Source organism: Thalassophryne amazonica, chromosome 10, assembly GCF_902500255.1.
Source record: "Thalassophryne amazonica chromosome 10, fThaAma1.1, whole genome shotgun sequence".
NCBI lineage: Eukaryota > Metazoa > Chordata > Actinopteri > Batrachoidiformes > Batrachoididae > Thalassophryne > Thalassophryne amazonica.
Window position 1 is genome coordinate 86,073,538 of NC_047112.1, and position 22,669 is coordinate 86,096,206.

Here is a 22,669-nt window from a genome sequence, read left to right on the forward strand (position 1 = left end):
TTATTGACAAGATTTATATTTATTGTAATCTACATTATTTATTATTGTTGTTTTTATCATTATTGAAAATCTTAAGGAGTCAAGCAGTTGCGAGGTGTTTGGTGATGATACCAATACCTCTGCAGGAGAACGAAGTTTTTAGAGTTTTGGTAAGACCTGTCTTGCTCTATGGTTGTAAAATTTGGACAATAACTAGACCAATAACCAATTAGGGCTCTTCCAGGGATACTTGGGTACCACTGGAATGACTTTGTGTCAAATGAATGGTTACATGGAGAGACTGAGGTGAAGAGTATTGCTAGGGATGGGAATCAAGAACCATTTCCAGTTGACACTTTGTTTCAAATTTTTCACTCCACCAGCATTGTAAGCATCATCCAGCCACCCATTTCCTGAATGCACTTTTTCTAGTCATAGAGGAACTACAACCTATCCCAGTGGTCATTGGGTGAGAGGCATGGTGGCCAATCTATCGCAGGACCGACACATACAGGCAGATGTACAAATTCACACTCTCACTCATAGTCAATTTAGAGTCACCAATTCAACTAACCTGCATGTCTTTGGAAGGAACCCACAAAAAAATGGGGAGAACATGCAAACTCTGGAAGTGAAGCCAGAACCATCTCGCCGTGATGCAAAAGCGCTAACCACAGTGCTGCCCTTGTGTGCCTCAGACATTACCAATTCCTCTTATCAGCACTGGACCAGCATATACTACTCTGACATTCTTGCACTGCAAAAACATAACATCATGCATGTGTGATGATGTCACGCCTGGCATCATTACATCAAAATCTGTCTAGCAATAAGGGAAAATGCTGCAATGAAGTTGACAGCCTATGTAGGCCTGCATTTCTTTTTCATACAGGAGAGTGATCAGGAACAGATACAAGAATCAATCCTCAAATACACCTTGCAGTGCAGTAGGACCCAGATCAGAATCGGCCCAATATGCAGAATTGATAATAGCATCAATATCAATAAAATGATCAATTCCCATCTCTAACCCATAAGCAGCACTTGCATTGTGACGGAAGGTCAACATTTTGGTCAAGTGGATCATGCCTCTGGGCATGATCCAGCACCCTGGTGCTTCAGTGTTGAAGAACTGGAAAAGGCCAGGGGGACAACCACATTCCACGTGGCTATAACAGATACTGTACATTGGTGTTTTCAAGATATGGGGATGGACCAGTTTTCTGCATGAACAGTTGTCATCTGGGATCCAAGTTGGTTCTTTGGCAGATACGTCAATGCACAGAACCCCATGCTCCCCAACCTAAACTTACAGTGGGGGAAATAAGTATTTGATCCACTGTCAATTTTGCAGGTTTTTCCATCTACAAAGAATGGAGAGGTCTGTATTTTTTATCGGAGGTACAATTCAACTGTGAGAGACAGAATCTACAACCCCAATTCCAATGAAGTTGGGACATTGTGTAAAATGTAAATAATAACAGAATACAATGATTTGCAAATTCTCTTCAACCTATATTCAATTGAATACACCACAAAGACAAAATATTTCATGTTTAGACTGATAAACTTTGCTGTTTTTGTGCAAATATTTGCTCATTTTGAAATGGATGACTGCAACACGTTTCAAACACTCATCTGTGATGGCACCAATAATTCTGAAAGGTACATCCAGGTTTTGGAGCAACACATGCTGCCACCCAAGCAAAGTCTTTTTCAGAGATGTCCCTGCTTATTTCAGCAAGACAATGTCAAGCCACATTCTATATGTGTTACAACAGTGTGGCTTCATAGTAAAAGAGTGCGAGTACTAGACTGGCCTGCCTGCAGTCCAGACCTGTCGCCCACTGAAAATGTGTGGCATATTATGAAGCGAAAAATACGACAACGGAGATCCCGGACTGTTCAACAACTGGAGTCGTACATCAAGCAACAATGGGAAAAAAAATCCACCTACAAAGCTTCAACAATTAGTGTCCTCAGTTCCCAAACTCTTATTGAGTGTTGTTAGAAGGAAAGGTGATGTAACACAGTGGTAAACACACCACTGTACCAGCTTTTTTGAAACATGTTGCAGGCATCCATTTCAAAATGAGCAAATATTTGAACAAAAACAATAAAGTTTATCAGTTTGAACATTAAATATCTTGTCTTTGTGGTGTATTCAAATGAATATAGGTTGAAGAGTATTTGCAAATCATTGTATTCTGTTTTTATTTACATTTTACACAACGTCCCAACTTCATTGGAATTGGGGTTGTCAAAAAAAAATCCAGAAAATCACATTGTATGATTTTTAAATAATTAATTTGCATTTTATTGCATGAAGTAAATATCTGATCTCCTAGAAAAACAGAACTTAACAATTGGTACAGAAACATTTGTCTGCCATGACAGAGGTCAGATGTTTTCTGTAGTTCTTCATCAAGTTTTCACACACTACAACAGGGATTTTGGTTCACTCCTCCATACAGAGCTTCTCCAGATCTTTCAGGTTTGGAGTTTCAGCTCCCTCCAAAGATTTTCTATTGAGTTCAGGTCTAAAGACTGGCCAGGCCACTCCAGGACCTTGAAATGCTTCTTACGGAGCCCCTCCTTAGTTGCCTTGGCTGTGTGTTTGGGGTCATTGTCATGCTGGAAGACCCGGCCATGATCCATCTTCAATGCTCTTACTGAGGGAAGGAGGCTGTTTGCCAAAATCTCGCAATACATGACCCCATCCATTCTCCCTTCAATACGGTGCAGTCGTCCTGTCCCCTTTGCAGAAGAGCACCCCCAGAGTATGATGTTTCCACCCCAATGCTTCACAGTTGGGACGATTTTCTTGGGGTTGTTCTCATCCTCCAAACACGGCAAGTGGAGTTGATACCAAAAAGCTCTATTTTGGTCTTATCTGACCACATGACCTTCTCCCATGCCTCCTTTGGATCATCCAGATGGTCACTGATGAACTTCAAATGGTCCTGGACATGTGCTGGCTTGAGCAGGGGGACCTTGCTGCCCTGCAGGATTTTAAACCATGACAGCATCATGTGTTACTAATGTAATCTTTGTGACTGTGGTCCCAACTCTCTTCAGGTCATTGACCAGGTCCTCCTGTGTAGTTCTGAGCTTTCTCAGAATCATCCTTACCTCACAAAGTGAGATCTTATATCGAATCCCAGACCAAAGGAGATTGACAGTCATCTTGTGTTTCTTCCACTTTCTAATAAATAATCACAATCAGTTTTTTGTCTTCTCAACCTTGCCTGTTGTCCTGTAGTCCATCATAGCCTTGTGCAGGTCTACAGTTTTGTCCTTGATGTCCTTAGACAGCTCTTTGGTCTTGGCTATGGTGGACAGATTGGAGTGTGATTGATTGAGTGTGTGAACAGGTGTCTTTTATACAGGTAAGTTCAAACAGGTGTAATTAATACAGGTAAAGAGTGCAGAATAAGAGGGCTTCTTAAAGAAAAATTAACAGGTCTGTGTGAGCCAGAATTCTTGCTGGTTGGTAGGTGATCAAATACTTTTTTCATGCAATAAAATGCAAAATAATTATTTAAAAAAATCATACAATGTGTTTTTCTGGATTTTTTTTTTTTTTAGATTCTGTTTCTCACAGTTGAAGTGTACCTACGAAAATTACAGACCTCTCCATTCTTTGTAGGTGGGAAAATCTATAAAATTGACAGTGGCTCAAATACTTATTTCCCCCCACTGTACCTGGAATATGTCATTAATTATAATTAAATTTGATTTAATGTATGTTTCATGAAGCCAGAATGTTAATCTATGTTTTCATCTTGTTTTCATAAATATCATTATGCTTTCTGAAATGTTGTTTTCATAAAAGTTGTTGCATTTTAATAAATACTGCTTTGATAAATGTCATTTTCTGAAATGCTGTTGTCTTTTTTTTTAATGTTTTCATAAAAGTTGTTTGCATAAATGTATTTTCTGAAATGTGCTTTCATATGTAAAAGTTGATTTCTGAAATGTTTTTGTTTTTATAAATGTCATTGTCCATTAATTTCTATACCCACTTACTCCAATTAAGGGTCATGGGGTGGGGGTGGGGGTGACTGGAGCCTATCCCAGCAGTCATGGTGCATGAGGCAGGGTACACCCTGGACAGCATGCCAGTCTGTCGCAGGGCCACATACAGACATTCAAACACGTTCACACCCGCACACACACCTACGGACAATTTTTTGGATGTGGGAGGAAGCTGGAGCACCCGGAGTGAACCCATGCAAACAGGTGGAGAACATGCAAACTCCACATAGAAAGGCCACAGGTGGGAATCGATAGTATGACCTTCTTGCTATGAGGCAACAGTGCTAACCACTAAGCCATCATGCTGCCCTAAATGTCACAGTGTTTTCAAAAACTGTGTTTTCATGGGTTTTCATATGCATTTACCTTCAACCTTGCTGGTGTAACCGTGCTGAATTTGGCCATGTATGAGTCCAGCTCGGTCCAAATATATGTAACCCAGTCCTGTTCATTTTCTCTTCTTCATATAGTTTAACTCTGCGTTGTGTTTGTATAATAACCAGGCAATGGAATGAAGTAATTGCTATTTAATCTGTGTGGAACAGAATACAGTGGGTCCAAAAAGTATTTAGTCAGTCCCTGATTGTGCAGGTTCTCCTACTTAGAAAGATGAGAGAGGTCTGTAATTTTCATCACACTTCAACTATGAGAGACAAAATAAGAAAAAAAAAATCCAGGAAATCACATTGTAGGATTTTTAAAGAATTTATTTGTAAATTATGGTGGAAAATAAGTATTTGGTCACCCACAAATAAGCAAGATTTCTGGCTCTCACAGACCTGTAACTTCTTTTAAGATGCGCTTCTGTTCTCCACTCGTTACCTGCATTAATGGCACGTGTTTGAACTCGTTATCTGTATAAAAGACACCTATCCACAGCCTCAAACAGTCAGACTCCAAACTCAACCATGGCCAAGACCAAAGAGCTGTTGAAGGACACCAGGAAGAAAATTAGACCTGCACCAGGCTGGGAAGAGTGAATCTACAATAGTCAAGCAGGTTGGTGTGAATAAATCAACTGTGGGAGCAATTGTAAGAAAACGGAAGACATACAAGACCATTATAATCTCCCTCGATCTGGGGCTCCACGCGAGATCTCATCCCGTGGGGTTAAAATGATCATGAGAACAAAGAGCAAAAATCCCAGAACTACACGGAGGGACCTGATGAATGACCTGCAGAGAGCTGGGACCAAAGTGACAAAGGCTACACACTAAGCAGAGAGGGACTCAAATTCTGCAGTGCCAGGCGTGTCCCCCTGCTTAAGCCAGTACATGTCCAGGCCCATCTGAAGTTTGCCAGAGAACATATGGATGATCCAGAATAGGATTGGGAGAATATCATGTGGTCAGATGAAACCAAAATAGAACTTTTTAGTAAAAACTCAACTTGTCATGTTTGGAGGAAGACGAATGCTGAGTTGCATCCCAAGAACACCATATCTACTGTGAAGCATGGGGGTGGAAACATCATGCTTTGGGGCTGTTTTTCTGCAAAGGGGACAAGACGACTGATCCGTGTTAAGGGAAGAATTAACGGGGCCATGCATCATGAGATTTTTAAACCAAAACCTCCTTCCATCAGTGAGAGCATTGAAGATGCAACGTGGCTGGGTCTTCCAGCATGACAATGATCCTAAACACACCGCTCCGGCAATGAAGGAGTGGCTCCGTAAAAAGCATTTCAAGGTCCTGGAGTGGCCAAGCCAGTTTCCAGACCTCAACACCATAGAAAATTTGTTGAGGGAGTTGAAAGTCCGTGTTGCCCAGCAACAGCCCCAAAACATCACTGCTCTAGAGGAGATCTGCATGGAGGAATGGGCCAAAATACCAGCTATTGTGTGTGCAAACCTGGTGAAGACTTAAAGGAAACGTTTGACCTCTGTCATTGCCAACAAAGGATATGTTACAAAGTATTGAGTTGAATTTTTGTTATTGACCAAATACTTATTTTCCACCATAATTTACAAATAAATTCTTTAAAAATCCTACAATGTGATTTCCTGGATTTTTTTTTCTTTTCTTATTCTTATTTTGTCTCTCACAGTTGAAGTGTACCTATGTTGAAAATTACAGACCGCTCTCATCTTTCTAAGTAAGAGAACTTTTACAATCAGGGGCTGACTAAATACTTTTTGGCCCCACTGTATGTACTGGTCACAATTAATGGACTCATCACAGCAGGTACTCCACCTCATGCCACTCTTCCATAAAATGGTAATGTGGTCCCTATATCCACTGCACAACCACGAAGGTAGGGCACTCTTTCACTCATAATTCATAGACCCAAATGAAAAGTAATGACAAGTGGAGTCAAATACTACATTAACCCTACTACACTGAGTGATCCATATATACAGTACATATATATAGATAGATAGATAGATAGATAGATAGATAGATAGATAGATAGATAGATAGATAGATAGATAGATAGATAGATAGATAGATAGATAGATAGATAGATAGATAGATAGATAGATAGATAGATAGATAGATAGATAGATAGATAGATAGATAGATAGATAGATAGATAGATAGATAGATAAAGTTCCTTCGGCTGCTCCCTTGTTTGCACTCGGGGTCGCCACAGCAAATACAAGCTGGATCTGCATGTTGAACTGGCAAAAGTTTTACGCCGGATGCCCTTCCTGACGCAACTCCACATTACATGGAGAAATGTGGCAGGGGTGGGATTTGAACTGGGAACCTTCTGCACTGAAATCAAGTGCATTAACCACTATATATATATATATCCACACACACAGACACACACACACAATCCACAGCCAAGAAACTGACCAACTTCTGCCCTGAAGCATTTCATTGGCCCATTCCTGTACTCTGCACAATGACATTAAAGTTTAATCTTATCTAATATACAGGGTGAACACAAAAACACTCCTTGGTTTCAAATATTTATAATATCAAAAGTCATATCAATAATATTACAATTGTGGTATCTACAGTTGCAGAAACTCATCAAGTTGTTTTTTTCTGTTTTGCAGATTCTTCTTCTTCAAAATTGTTAAATTATTCATGTGAGTTTTGATATTACAAATATTTGAAACCAAGGAGTGTTTTTGTGTTCACCCTGTATGTTACATTCAGTTTGACATTGAGTTTAGATAATATATAATAATGACCTGTAGATGGCAGCAGCTCGTCTACCACGCGTTCGAATGTAGCTCAGTCGTCAGTAGAAGAAGACGAACTTGGAGCAAAGGAGCAGAAGTGGTTCTGGGGGCTGATTTCAGTAAGTTGGTAAGCTGTAAGTTTGTATTTATAACTGAAAAGTTTGAGTTTGTAATATTTAGTATCGGAATGTGCTTAGGTGTATGCAGTGTAATCAATAACAGGCTCCGTACTCGCAGCTGCGCAGTGGTTCGTCGGAGATGCAGAGCAACAGTGCTGCTAAGGTGGGAGGAGCAGGAGGCGGAGCAGAGCAGCAGCGGCGGCGGCCTCTGTTTGGAGGAGCGCTGTCGGCTCTGCTCCCCCACAGTGCCACGGACGTCAGTGAGCTGAGGGAGATCCCGGATAACCAGGAGGTGTTTGCCCACGCACACTCCGACCAGAGTCTGATCGTGGAGATGTTGGAGTTCCAGGCTCAGGTCGAGGACCAGAATGCTGCCGGGTATCACTTTGAGGACATTGCACAAAGTAACAAAGCCATACAACCTGGTGCCTTTGAAGTGACAAGTGTTGTGCCCCTGCCCAAATCTGAGCTTTCCCTGTCAGAGTGCAGCTCCGCCTGGATGCTCACTGGGAAGCAGCTTGTGTCCAAATTCGATGAAGCAGCCAGGAACACAGTGATCCTGCACCTGGGTCTGTTCCGCCTGCCGCAGTTCTCCACAGATGTCCTGATCACCTTCAACGATCCTATGAACATCAGTCCTGACAGCAGCAGTGCTGGGACACAGTCGACAGACCCGTGGACACTGCAGGACTTCCATCGCGTGTTATGCTCTCTGACTCTTCACAACCCGGGGTTGTTTGGTTAGAACATGTACAACCAGTTCACTGTAGGTGTCCAAGTCACTTGATGAGCAGCCTGGTACTTCCAGCTTCCTGTACGTTTTGAGTTCCACTTAAAAAGTTTACAGAGTATTAATGAGTGCATCTTTCATGCTTCGCTGGCAACTAAAAATGAGCTGAAGATCAAGTAATTCATAATGAGAACAAAACCTCTGTGACCATAAGAATTGTTGAGAAATAATATATTAATACAGTGCATTCACAGCGCTTTACCTTTTCCACATTTTTGTTATGTTACAGCCTCATTCCAAAATGGATGAAATTCATTTTCTCAAAATTCTATGTACAATACCCCATAATGACAATGTGAAAGTGTTTTTTGTTTTTTTTTACATTTTTTCAAATTTATTAAAAGTAATAAAGTATTCACAGCATTTGCCATGAAGCTAAAAATTGAGCTTGAGATGTTTCTACAGCTTAAATGGAGTCCACCTGGGGTAAATTCAGTTGATTGGACATGATTTGGAAAGGCATACACCTGTCGACATATAAAGTCCCACAGTTGACAGTTCATGTCAGAGCACAAACCGAACATGAAGTCAAAGGAATTGTCTGTAGACCTCTGAGACAGGATTGTCTTGAGGCACAAATCTGGGGAAGGGTACAGAAACATTTCTGCTGCTTTGAAGGTCCCAATGAGCACAGTGGCCTCCACCAAACATAAATCCACTATGACTCTTCCCATAACTGGCTGTCTGTCTAAACTGAGTGATCGGGGGAGAAGGGCCTTAGTCAGTTAGGTGACCAATAACCCAATGGTCACTCTGTCAGAGCTCCAGCATTCACAGCAAACGTTGTGAATACGTTCCGCGTGCACTGTAAATGTTTCAAGTGTTTTTATTTTTATATAATTACCCCATACAGGAAAAAAAACCCTCAAAATATTACACTATTTCATTTCAAGTTTGAATAATTTATTTTTTTGCAACATGAATATCACTAACACTCACTCTGGTTCAGTACACACAACCACAGTGGGGGTGACTACTGACTTGACAGTTGTCCAGAAGACACCGATACTGTCAATAAGGAATAAAACAGAAAATGCAGCAATCCTTGCATTTACTTTGACTCCTGTGTTGTTGCAGACATTATGAACCCTAACCCAGGATATTTTATGTCTTGTGTGGTCGGCTTCATTTCATTTGTTCATATACATGAATGACTGATTAGTTCTTATATGTAGAAGAAATGGCTGCCTTTCCAACATTTTGGGGAATTTTTTGCCCTAAGTGCAAGAATGGATGTATACTCAATGAAATGAAGCTGAATGCAGAAAAGATGGAAGATCTTGGGTTCACACTGTCTTGAATAAAATACAAAGCAAAGCAAATGTAAAGATCAGTGTTTTTTTATTGGGGTTGTAGTACATTGGGATTATAATTTTAAATGGCAGTTGATCTGTCAAATATATTTATGATTTGTAGGTAAAATGTCATGGGAGAAAATGCCATTTTAACCACGTCTTGAAATTATTTTTCTAATTGTTCAGACCCTAAAGAAATTTGACTTACAATGACCAAAAAAGTATTTATTGCCTTTGTTCTTGAGTTAACACAAGTTGATCAGTTCTTTGCTTCACGTCAAGTTGTTTAAAAAAATAAAAGCTCTGCTAGCCTTTTTTTTTTTGGTGACGGTAAATGAATGTCACTCTCTCCTTGCGTTTTCTGTTGTTTTAATCTCCATATTTTAATAATGTAGTTATGAAAGTATGTTGGCAAAGGTTGGAGTATGAGTCAGAAGATGAAACCACATATGCCATCAGTTAAAATGACTGTAATAGTCAAAGATCGCTCAGTGTTTTCAGTGAGAAATGGTGGAAGCTGAGAGGACGAGTCCCAGCAGGAATTTGTATTAGGTCACCCATTTCCATCATTAACTTTAGTAGCCTCATGGTAGAACAATTCATTAGTCTGATTCTTGAAGAATCTTGGAATTGCTTCATTCACCGGTGAGTTTTTCCTCAAATAGTATGTGGAAATATGTTTGGAAAGCGACCCGCATTAATCCATTCTTTGATGCTTAAACCAACTCTGGTATTTGCAGCACTCCAGTCATTTGTAATCGCGGCCATATGTGTACTGTTATGTCAAAAACACCGGTCTACTGTTAAATACTTTTTGTCACAGTGGGAAAATTCAGTTAAGTCTTCTTGCGTAACAAATAAGAGGAAGTCCAGTCTGCCTCAAAGCTGCGTCAAACCCTTCTCTGCTGCCATTGTGAAGCAATAAGATCTCATGAAGTCCAGCATGGTAATTCCTTTATTAACTGGAACAAAACTGCCTTGTTATTGGTTCTGTTTTTTTTTTTTTTATTAAAGTCTGAAACCATCCTGTCTTTCATAGCTGATAAGGGTCCAGGAACAGGCATTTGTCCCACATAGCAAGTCAGAAACCATTTTTAACAGCATCAACAACTCAAGCTTTTTTCCAAGCTGTGGAGTTATTAGTGGCTCCTCATTACAGTGACCACAAACTGTCTGGTTTGTAATATTGACAAGTGATTATCTTATTTTTGTTGGGAAATGTTAGATATTCAGCAAGCCCCACAGCAGCATCGAGGGAAACTGGAAAACCTTCACAATGTTTTGACCGTGAGTAACCTCAGGTCTGGTGCACATCTGTTTAAAAAAAAAAAAAAAATCCCTGTCAGACAGATTTTTTTTTTTTTTTTTAACAGATAGAGCTAAATATATTTTACAGTTCCTATATGCAACAATTCCCTCTTCGTAATGGATCCCCAAGCAAACAGTGAATGTAGAAAATGAAGTCATTCCTGAAGAAGATAAGAGCTTTGCAGTAACATCATGAGATGATTTGTTACCTGCACTCAGGACAGCCTGCATGTCAGGAGTCAAGCAGCAAACCCAGAAACGGGTCCAGAGCCAGGAAATACTTTTCTATATCTGTGAGGCGCAGTAGGAGGGTGGAGTTAATGTACTCATTCCACATTTGTTTGCAGGTATGTAAAGTTAAAATGTGGTTTACAGATGACTGAAACTGGAGAGAAGCTTCCTGGGTCATTTGTATTGATCCAAGTATCAAGTCTGCCTCAAAATGTTTCCATTTTATCTTCTTCACTTTTTCACCATTGAGGTATCTCATTTCTGTGGCACGTTTTACTTCCAAAATCACAAATGTCTGACTGAGGATGAACGTAACAATTCTGAGTGCAGCTGTCTGTCAGTTGATGTGAGCATCTGCCAGGATAATAACTGAACATATACAGTCTGAATGCATATTCCAGATTTTAAAATTACACATTTTATGTCACACTACCGAGAAATAAACCCAGGTACACACTCATGATCCCACTGAGCTGCCTGCAGAACTTTTTAGAATAATTTTGTTTCACTAATGAACAGATTTTTTTTTTATCAAACATTGACCCTGGTCTGAAATGGACATGGGGAGAACATGCAAACTCCACACAGAAAGGCCACAGGTGGGAATCAAACCCATGACGTTCTTGCTGTGAGGCAACAGTGCTAACCACTAATGCACTGTGCTGCCCCAAGAAAAAATATATTTTGTGATTACTAAACATTTAATGTTTCTTGAACCCAACTCAGCCACATGGGGTGTACAGGGAGTACATTCTGAGTGCTGGTCCCAAGCCCGCGTCAACAAGTAGGGTTGAGTCAGGAAGGGCATCCAGTGTAAAAAAAAAAAAAAAAAAAAAGCCACAAAAACACATCACACATTGAAATTCTACACTAGATCAGTCAAGGCCCAGGTTAAGAAGCGCCACCGGTGCTGTTGCCCAACAAGGTGCCAATGGAAACTGTGTTACTGCTGGTTGAAGAAGCAGACCATGGGAGAGGAGGATGGTTAGAAGGGTGGAAGTGAGAGTTGGTATGATGGAGAGGAGAAAGGGAGACACATTGTGTGTACAAGAAACCAAGTGAAAGGGAAACAAGGCCAGGAGAAGTCGATTCAAGTTCTTATGTCACGGTGTAGATGGGAGGAGAAATGGTGTTGGGTCATTTTAAAGGAAGAGTATTATAAGAGTGTGTTGAAGGTTAAGCGAGCATCTGACAAGGTGATGAGTGTGAAGCTGGGTAATGATGAACGTCATTCGTGCAGCAGAAAAAAGATTTCTGGAGTGCATTAGATGAGGTGGTGGAGTGTACCCAAGCATGAAAGAGTGGCGACTGGAGTGGATGGTGCAATGGGCATGCTAGTGAAGGGAGCAGAGGTGACGTAATGAGTAGATATGGTGTCAAGGAGAGGAATGCTGAAAAGCAGATGATAGTTGATTTTGTTTGAAAAAGAGCAGCACATCGGTGGACTACATTCTTTGTAGTAGATGCATCCTAAACGAAACTGGGAGACCGTAAAGTGGTGACAGGAGAGTATAGGTAAACAATATTGGATAGCAGTTTTTTGACTTGAGAGGTGAAAAAGAGGAAAAGAGGGAGAGCTCAACAAAGGATCAGATGATGGAAGGTGAAAGAGGAAAATGTGTGAAATTCAGGGAGGAGGTGAGACCATTTTGGACCACTGAAAAAGGACTACAGATACAGTGCATCTGGAAAGTATTCACAGTGGTTCACTTTTCATGTGTCATGCTTAGTTATCACATTATGGGGTAACATATGTCACATGTCATAGAATCCAATGGACATCGACGTTGTTTGACCTTTACTTTGCAGACCAAGCATTTAAAGTAAAAAACTATTCCATTTATTAACCCTATTAGTTCAACCAATACGTTGCATCACTTTTTACCAAAATTAGAGCAACTTTATTTTGACCCAGCTGTCCAAGCTGAAGCTTACCTTTATCAACATTGATGCTGTTTTTACCCCATAACATTTAGTCATAGATAGTCCAAACTATATCTTTTTGGAATCTTTATGATCAGACAAATAATGTGGTGTAGTTTTCAATATGATTGGAGCATTTTTTTTTTTTTTTTTGTCCCCTGTGCAATTCTTCAAATGACCCCTACCTTGCTGCCTAATAAAAATTCAAGTGGCTAGTCCATTTTTTTTTCAAAACAGTAATGTCTAAGGAGTATCTGTGCTGAATTTGGTGCTTGCATCACCATTTAAAGGATTCTTTCAGTTATCTGCTACACTGGAATCATTGTCGTGATTAGGATCTAAAGTGTTTGTGATCCCTGTCTCTCCAAAGGTGGACTTTGATCCAGAAAATGATCCATATTTAGTGGACAAAAATATGTACTTTCAGACAGGACGATACTGTAGAGTAAATCAGTAATTTGGGTTTAGGGATTAAAGAACACTGTGGGTCTTTGAAAGAGGTATGGACTCCACTCCACTAGTTTTTTTGTGGTCTTATCCTGGGAAAGTGTTCCTTGTGTGCGAGACCGTTCCATTCCATCTGGGAGGCATCAGTCACAGGTGTGCGCACAGTTCCTGCTCTGAGACCTTCCGCTCCGGGACAATTTATTACCCAAATCCGGTTATCAAGGTTGTGTTTGTACTGACCCCCCTCCTTTTTAGAACCCCACCCGGGCTCCAACAGTCTGAACATAATCCCCTCTATTCTTCTTGCCAGCAACAGAGCTGTCTGCTACTCTCATCAGGACCCTGGTGCTCCAATTTAAAAAAAAAAAGTGTTCTTGTCCGAGTGTCTTTGTCGGTGGTTGGAAGCAAAATCTCACAAACTTGTTTACTGAGTATCTGCCATGGAAAAATGAAACAAGCCTCCAATAAAAATTTACAGATCTCCCCCTAAACTTTATCTCAAAGACATATTATAAACATCCTCATATCCTGTCAGGTAGTCACAGGGAAATGTTTGCATGAGGTCTTTACAAGATATAAAAAGAAGGAATTGCTTCCAATTAACAAAAAGTTTACTAAATACAAAGGTACTAATGATACAGCACAGATTTCAATGCAGGATCTCAGAGCAGAAGCTGTGATCACAGATCTGAGATCAGTCATAACTTACTCAGCCCACAGTGAAAACATCCTGGTAATAAGTGTCACAGACACGGGGCAGCCCTGAGAGCTCACAGTTTGACACGTTTAGCTCCTAAAGCTCTCACATTGTCCGTGATTGCCTCATTCGTGCCGCTTTTTCTTGTTCTGTGGTGAATTACTGTTGGGCTGAGAGAAATGTTCAGACATGGCTGCTAGGGCCCGGTATCGGTGAGAGATCGAGTTCTTCACTTCTTTGGGCATCTCAGCGTAGCTACAAATGAGAGTGAAACAATTAAAAGACAGATTTTGAGATCACTACAAAAAGTGATGATCATTTTTGAATCCAGCTCTGATGTGTGAACCTCGAGGTCCCCCTGGTGACATGAGGGGAAACCTTCAACTCATTTATATAGCAGTAAATCACAACATAAATCATCCCAAGACACTTCACACTGGTAAGGTCTAACCTCACCAACCTGCCTGAGCACACTGGTAACAGTGGTAAGGAAAAACTCCCTCAGGTGTTTCTGAGGAAGAAACCGAGCAGACCAGACTGAGAGGGCTGACCAACTGCTTTGGCCATACTAACAATAACAAAGACCAAATTAGAGCACTGCGCTCACAGAGCGCAAACCTCCGCCAACACTAGTTTCCAATTCCACAAATTTTTACCTTGGAAAATATTTTTCAAGGTCAACATCCTGTTAGAAGTGGCTTTTAATAAGTTAAAATTTAATACAAAGTATAGATCAAAAGGGCTTTTCAATGTTACAAATATCCGTTAAATCCACAGAACAGATCAGATGTGGATAAAACAGTCTATTCATTGAAATTGACAATTTGCACCTCATTGTCACAAATGAGAGTGATTGAGGCACTTTTGACTGCGATATAATGCAAAATGTATACCAAATGGGCTTTTCAAAAGGTCGACAATCCAGATCAGATCCAGACCAAACTTTGTCAGGTGATAGTGAGTGCCAGTCTGCACCTCACTTTCAAATATGAAAGTGACTGGGGCATGTTTGATGAAGATATAATATAAAATATACATTAAATAGGGATTTCAGTGTTAAATTTAAATGGCCACAAAATCTGTAATTTGGATCAAATCCAGTGTCACCGACCGAATGGTTCCCCCTAAAAACTGGTTCGCCTGCCTTCAATGCGCATGCGTCATTTCTGAGCTCAGCAGAAGGATTCTCTTCACCCAAAGCGATCAAATGGATTAATGGGATTATTAATTATCAGATGAAAAAGTTTAACTTCTTAAATCATTCTAAAGTCAGTTTTAAGCAGAAATGAGGCGATAATCTGTGATGCTTTGAAATGACAGAGGCACCGTGAACGCATCAGCTAGTAGCTCATGTAGCTGCGGCGCTCTGATTGCTTCCTTCATCTTTTATTATGAAATAATGCTGAATTTATGTGGAAATGATTGTTGTACAAAAGCTTCAGATATCTGTTGTTGAGATAGATGATGACTGGAGTGCAGTTTGAAGCAGAAACAAGGTGATAATCGGTGAACCGCAGCTGATGATGCAAGTGCAGTGAAGGCACGGTGGACCAATTTTTTTTGGGGGGGGGGGGCGCGTTCAGTTGGCGACACCGGATCAAACTGTGTCAGTCGATAAAGGATGCCATCCTACATAACTCTCTCAAACACGAAAGAAATTTGATCTTTTTTGACAGGGCTGGAAATTTTTGAAAATTCATTAATTGTAAAAGACAGGGACTTTTCCAAGATTTTTCCTGACTTTGCCCTTTCACCTATGACCTTGAAAACTGAAACAAACAGTCAAACAAACAGGGGTAAAAACAAGTTCCATAAGAAATTGTCAAACATGCAAAACAATGACAGAATAAAGTCAAACTTCAGGAATGATCCTTACGTTTTGACAAATCCATCCGGTTGGAAGCAGGGGTCCCATCCAAAGTCTCGAGGGCCTCTGGGTTCCACAATCTGCCCCTAAAGAGACACACACACACATCACAACAAAATTGGTGCACGGTGGATAAATACAACCCCTGGCAATAATTATGGAATCACCGGCCTCGGAGGATGTTCATTCAGTTGTTTAATTTTGCAGAAAAAATGCAGATCACAGACATGACACAAAACTAAAGTAATTTCAAATGGCAACTTTCTGGCTTTAAGAAACACTATAAGAAATCAGGAAAAAAAAATTGTGGCAGTCAGTAACGGTTACTTTTTTAGACCAAGCAGAGGGAAACAAATATGGAATCACTCAATTCTGAGGAATAAATTATGGAATCACCCTGTAAATTTTCATCCCCAAAACTAACACCTGCATCAAATCAGATTTGCTCGTTAGTCTGCATCTAAAAAGGAGTGATCACACCTTGGAGAGCTGTTGCACCAAGTGGACTGACATGAATCATGGCTCCAACATGAGAGATGTCAATTGAAACAAAGGAGAGGATTATCAAAGTCTTAAAAGAGGGTAAATCATTACGCAGTGTTGCAAAAGATGTTGGTTGTTCACAGTCAGCTGTGTCTAAACTCTGGACCAAATACGAACAACATGGGAAGGCTGTTAAAGGCAAACATACTGGTAGACCAAGGAAGACATCAAAGCATCAAGACAGAAAACTTAAAGCAATATGTCTCAAAAATCGAAAATGCACAACAAAACAAATGAGGAACGAATGGGAGGAAACTGGAGTCAACGTCTGTGACCGAACTGTAAGAAACCGCCTAAAGGAAATGGGATTTACATACAGAAAAGCTAAACAAAAGCCATCATTAACGCCTGAACAGAAAAAAACAAGGTTACAATGGGCTAAGGAAAAGCAATCGTGGACTGTGGATGACTGGATGAAAGTCATATTCAGTGATGAATCTCGAATCTGCATTGGGCAAGGTGATGATGCTGGAACTTTTGTTTGGTGCCGTTCCAATGAGATTTATAAAGATGACTGCCTGAAGAGAACATGTAAATTTCCACAGTCATTGATGATATGGGGCTGCATGTCAGGTAAGGCACTGGGGAGATGGCTGTCATTACATCATCAATAAATGCACAAGTTTACGTTGATATTTTGGACACTTTTCTTATCCAATCAATTGAAAGGATGTTTGGGGATGATGAGATCATTTTTCAAAATTATAATGCATCTTGCCATAGAGCAAAACTGTGAAAACATTCCTTGCAAAAAGACACATAGGGTCAATGTCATGGCCTGCAAATAGTCCGGATCTTAATCCAATTGAAAATCTTTGGTGGAAGTTGAAGAAAATGGTCCATGACAAGGCTCCAACCTGCAAAGCTGATCTGGCAACAGCAATAAGAGAAAGTTGGAGCCAGATTAATGAAGAGTACTGTTTGTCACGCAATAAGTCCATGCCTCAGAGACTGCAAGCTGTTATAAAAGCCAGAGGTGGTGCAACAAAATACTAGTGATGTGTTGGAGCATTCTTTTGTTTTTCATGATTCCATAATTTTTTCCTCAGAATTGAGTGATTCCATATTTTTTTCCCTCTGCTTGGTCTAAAAAAGTAAGTGTTACTGACTGCCACATTTTTTTTTCCTGATTTCTTATAGTGTTTCTTAAAGCCAGAAAGTTGCCATTTGAAATGACTTTAGTTTTGTGTCATGTCTGTGATCTGCTTTTTTTCTACAAAATTAAACAACTGAATGAACATCCTCCGAGGCCGGTGATTCCATAATTTTTGCCAGGGGTTGTACATTTGCACACCCACTGTGTAAGAAGAGATTCTGACCTCTGTTATCCCTCTGAAGAGCTGCACATCTTCATCTTTACCAGCAGAGAACGCAAACGTGCAGAGAGCCCAGGCTGACTTATCTTCAAATCCAGCTAAGAGTTTATACAAGCCTACAGCACAACACATAAACATGACAACATGCTGGAAAAATCACATTATGTGCCACTAAATGCATGTGTTCACATGAACAAGATATTTTAAATGTGTTCCCGACCTTCTGGTTTGAGTTTATCCAGAAACCATTTTCTGCAAAACCAAAAAAAAAAGTTCATCAGGTGCACACAGCAATCTTCAATGTTGTGATTTTAACACCCAACTTCAATGCTGAACAAAACTGATGTTTAAATTAAACTTTAAATTACATCATCACTGTAGGCAAACAGAATAATTAAGCTGAAATTAGTGGTGTGCACTAGCGCAAAGTTTGGTATCAATCCAATACCAAGTAAATACACTGCCAGTGTCACTGATATCGATATGATGCTTCTTACTTATGAAAGCAGCTTATGTACTTTCATAGGGGAGAGCGGTGTGTCATCATTTATGAGGGAATACATCATCAATATGCTACATCTGAATACATTTTCAAAGACCACAAAATAATTTGGTGATTTTTGCTTTCTACTGTTAATTAGTCAATCATGTGCATGTTACATTTTACATTCAAAATTGTAAAGTACAATGACTCTTTCTACTAGTGCAGCAGGTAACTGAAACAATCCTTCAAACGGTGATACAAGCACCAAATTTGGCATAAATACTCCTTAGACATTACTGTTTTGAAAAAACCGACTGGCCACTTGAATTTTCAATAGGCAGCCAGGTAGGGGTCAATTAAAAAATTACACAGGGGTCAAAATTTAAAAATGGTCCAATCAAATTGAAAACTACACCACATTACTTGTCTGATAATAAAGATTCCAAAAAGGTATAGTTTGGACAATCTGTTACTGACTGTTATGGAGTTATGGGGTAAAAACAGCAAGAATGGTGGCAAAGGTCAGTTTCGACTTGTACAGGGGTCAAAAGTTAAAGTTGCTCCAATTTAGGTAAAAAGTGGTACAAATTATAGATTGAGCTAATAGGATCAATAAATGGAATAGTTTTGACAGTGCTGAATGCTTGGTCTCCAAAGTAAAGGTCAAACAATGTCGACGTCCATTGCATTCTATGACACGACATATGTTACCCCGTAACATGATAACTAAGCATGATACATGGTCAGAACTATTCCTTTTTAAAACCCCATTAACTCGATCAATAATGTGTACCAATTTTTACCAAAATTGGAGCAACTTTAACTTTTGACCTCTGTACAAACGGAAACTGACCTTTGTCACCATTCTTGCTGTTTTTACCCCATAACTCCATAACAGTCAGTGACAGATTGTCCAAACTATACCTTTTTGGAATCTTTATAATGAGGCAAATAATGTGGTATAGTTTTCAATATGATTGGAGCATCTTTTAATTTTGACCCCTGTGTATTCTTTAATTGACCTCTACCTGGCTGCTGAAAATTCAAGTAGCCAATCATTTTTTTCAAAAGGGGAATGTCTAAGCAGTATTTGTGCCAAATGTTACGCTTGTATCACCAGTTGCAGGATTCCGCTCTAAATATTCTCTCGTCTGCTACACTAATGCAGACACTAAAATTTCATTTTACTTTTTAAGGCTGAATGAAGCCAAGACGAGGTGAACAATATGAATCAATGAAGGCTGTGGTAGTAGTGGGCCTACTGGCAACTACTTTCACCCTGGGACATTACTTAAATATTACTTTGACCACTATATAAGCTACACTGTAAAAAAAAAAAAAAAAAAAAGAGAGACACTGGCTCAACTTTAAAAAGTTAAGGTGAAAATTTGCATTGATGTTTTTAAGTAATTCCAACGCAGCCATTGCTGAGTAAATACCAAGAAATCTTTGCAGTCAAACTCAAGTTTAGTAAAAGCATTTAGTTTCATACACTTGATTCACTTTGTATTCTACAAGGTGAATTAAGTTAAACCAACTCAATTAAAATGATTTAGCGAAACAGGTACTTAATTATTTCTGTGCATTGACAAACACAGCATGCGTGCGTGTGTGTGTGTGTGTGATCAACTGCTCCTCACCAACTCAGTCACAGTGTCACAAAGACTCCAAGTAAAATCTACCCGTTTTGTTTTGTAGTTGGTAACAAAAAAAATCCATCGGATTAACAGCAAACATTACTCAGAAAAAAAAGTCGCTGTTTAAAGGCTCACGTAGAAATCCTTCTAAAATACTTAATCTAACAACACTGTAATTAAACATACAATCCTACCTGAGTAGGCAAAGTTAAGGTCTTATACTAACATGTAAGGACCAGGTAGGCCTCCCAAAGCCCTGAAACACAGACAGGTGTCCTCTACTATGACTGGCCCATCAATCTAAAAAACAAAACAATTTAAAACAGATCATAATACTGTTTTGACCCAAAACCAAAAGCATATTTTGCAAACAGACTATGCCTGCAGTGTTTGTTTAGTTTGTGTACCTGTCGTGCTGCCTCCTTACATTTGTGTATGGAAATCTCATCTGGCTCCCCCTGGTATTCCGGCACTGTATGAGACAATAAATACATGCACAACAATTACAGGGCAGTCTTTATTCCACTTCTGTTTTCTCTTTCTTACTTACAGTCAATCTTTTTTGAAACTAGCTTGTAGGGAAACTTGTCTCCTAGGATCTGAATCACCTGTTGGAACAAAAATAGAGCATAAAATACAACTAAAAGGACAAGAAAAAAATCAAGAAAACTATTGAGCAGTGTTTCATAGTTGGTTGTTTGTGAATACTTCTCAGTTTGACTCAGAAGTTGATGAATTTCCTGGTGGAGTTAGCTGTAAAATAATATAACTACCAATGTTTGATCTAAACCAGAGTTGTGCAGGGGTGGAGCGTGTGAGTGTCTGCCAGCCCCTATAGAGCAGAATAATGGTCTTGCGGGGGAATTTAGTAGTTGATGTGATATTTTGGTTCATTTTAAAAGTGGTTTGAAAAAAAAAAGGAAAATGAAATGTTTGAAATGGTACCTCAAATATTTGATCAAATCTGTGTATGTATCGCTGTACCACTGTCAGGTCCCCAGGAAGCAAACACAGCAGGAGGTCACCAGTGGGGATCTGGATTTTTTTTTGTGTTACACCATGAACAGCAGATAGCTGAGTGGAAAAGGAGCTAGCCTTCCAATATGTGGACCTGGATTCAAGTCCCACTCATGATACCTGCCTGTATCCTTGGACAAGACAATTTCCATTGTCTCAGTCCACCCAGCTGTAAATGGTTACTGGCCTTGGCCGGGGAAGTAACCTTCACTGCCCTTCCGGGGTAGTCACGCTCCACGCAATGAATCCCGAGAGAAGCACTGGCACTAAAGGGCGTCAAGACCTATATAGGACTTACACCATGAATGCATCTGTGTTCAGATGTTAGTACATAATTTGTTGGCCCAAAATTCTCTGGGCTTTCATTTTACCAGATAAAAAACCACCACCTCTGAGGTTTAGTAATCTCAAAAAGGTTTATGATGAGTGCCATGTCAAGAGTTTTGGAGGTGGACCAGGGATCTTCTTCAAACACTTACATTTATGATCTGGTTAAGGATGTGTTGACAAGGGGTGTTGTGTGACTGAAAACATAAGCCAATGGTGAAACGTAAGCCTCAGTGTTATAAATGAGTAGTAAGACCAGAAATAACATACGGAATTGAGATATGGGCAGTAAAGGGAGTGCAGAAGTTCAGTGTAGCAGAGATGGCTGTATGGCGCTACAAAGCTATCCAAGATGAAAGTAGTTTGAGGTTTAACACGCTAAAAGAGATAATGACTGTCAGTAAAAGTACCTAAAGTTAGTGGTAATATGGGAGAAGGCAAAAGCGGTTAACACCATAGGTTAACGCATGGGGCACGTCTTTGGTGACATCAGTACTGGAGCCTTGTGATAGGTCACATGATGTGCAGAAAGAGTCACATGACATTCTACAAGAGATATAGATCTTATAAGAGATGACACTATTGCAATATTGAATTCAGAAAAACATGGAAATGGCAATATTTACTAAGCGTGACTTATTCATCCATTACCATGACGACTGGAATTACGGTTATTACGAGAAGCCCAAATCCATCACTCAATCATTATAGAGTTTTGTCAACATTCTGATAATTTCACTTAACTTCTTACTTAACTTAATGTGTAATACAAACCCACCTGGTGTTGTTTGAGCCTCAAACCATACACGGTCCACATCATCACAAGTGTGTCATGGCACCTTTCCCACTGTATTTTAACCAGTGTGGATCAAAATTCAATTTTAAATCATATTGTTGATGTATAACTATTTGAATCTCAAAATTATGGTGCCAAAGGAAGAGAAAATAATTGCCATGTTTTAAATGGGGGGTGGTTCCAGTACAATTTGTACTGATACAATTACAGGTCTGTCTGTTGTACTCAGACACACCATCATTTACTTTAGAAATGACCTGTTTTTAGTGCCAACAGTCTGATTATGGTTCCGTTTGCTGTTATATTCAAACAATTTACATTATCTTAGACTATATAGGGCCACAATAGAAACAAATGCTTTTCGCTTTTTTTTTGTGTTAGCCTGTATTTTAATATGTTTTTATTGTTATTCATTACTATGCAAATAAATTACATTTAAAAAATGAAAGCCGCATTTGAGCGTTCATAACTTTTTTCCACTAGATGGCAGTAACCTTGAATGAACTATAAAAGAAAGCTTTTAAAAAAAAAAGTAAATCTCATCTCGTAACGACTAATTTTATCGAAATAGTGCCTTTTTAAATGAGAGCTGTTAAAATATATTCATTTCTTTTGTTACCTCTTCGAGTTTCTTTGCGTTTCCAGTCACGAAAACCACGGATCTTCCACCAGAAACAGCCATGATGGGTGTTGTTACCCGGAGGATTAACGCGGGCGGA

At 39.6% G+C, this 22,669-nt stretch overlaps 2 protein-coding genes across 3 annotated transcripts; one reads left to right on the forward strand and one right to left on the reverse strand.

Annotated features, from left to right (window-relative positions):
• Positions 1-7,220: 7,220 nt before the first annotated feature.
• rangrf (RAN guanine nucleotide release factor) lies at positions 7,221-8,277 on the forward strand. Of its 2 annotated transcripts, none has more exons than XM_034180416.1 (2): positions 7,221-7,272; positions 7,351-8,275. In XM_034180416.1, the coding sequence occupies exon 2, from the start codon at positions 7,412-7,414 to the stop codon at positions 8,015-8,017; it is 606 nt and encodes a 201-aa protein (XP_034036307.1). In that variant the 5' UTR covers positions 7,221-7,272; positions 7,351-7,411; the 3' UTR covers positions 8,018-8,275. The 2 variants fall into 2 exon arrangements, with proteins under 2 accessions (XP_034036307.1, XP_034036308.1); XM_034180417.1 differs by having other exon boundaries at positions 7,230-7,280; positions 7,391-8,277.
• Positions 8,278-13,855: 5,578 nt separating this feature from the next.
• On the reverse strand, positions 13,856-22,656 carry itpa (inosine triphosphatase (nucleoside triphosphate pyrophosphatase)). The gene is made up of 8 exons (XM_034180418.1): positions 22,570-22,656; positions 20,361-20,418; positions 20,218-20,282; positions 20,037-20,110; positions 17,910-17,941; positions 17,693-17,805; positions 15,840-15,916; positions 13,856-14,218 (listed from the first exon to the last, which is right to left on the reverse strand). The coding sequence occupies exons 1-8, from the start codon at positions 22,630-22,632 to the stop codon at positions 14,089-14,091; spliced, it is 612 nt and encodes a 203-aa protein (XP_034036309.1). The 5' UTR covers positions 22,633-22,656; the 3' UTR covers positions 13,856-14,088.
• Between the last annotated feature and the right edge of the window lie 13 nt (positions 22,657-22,669).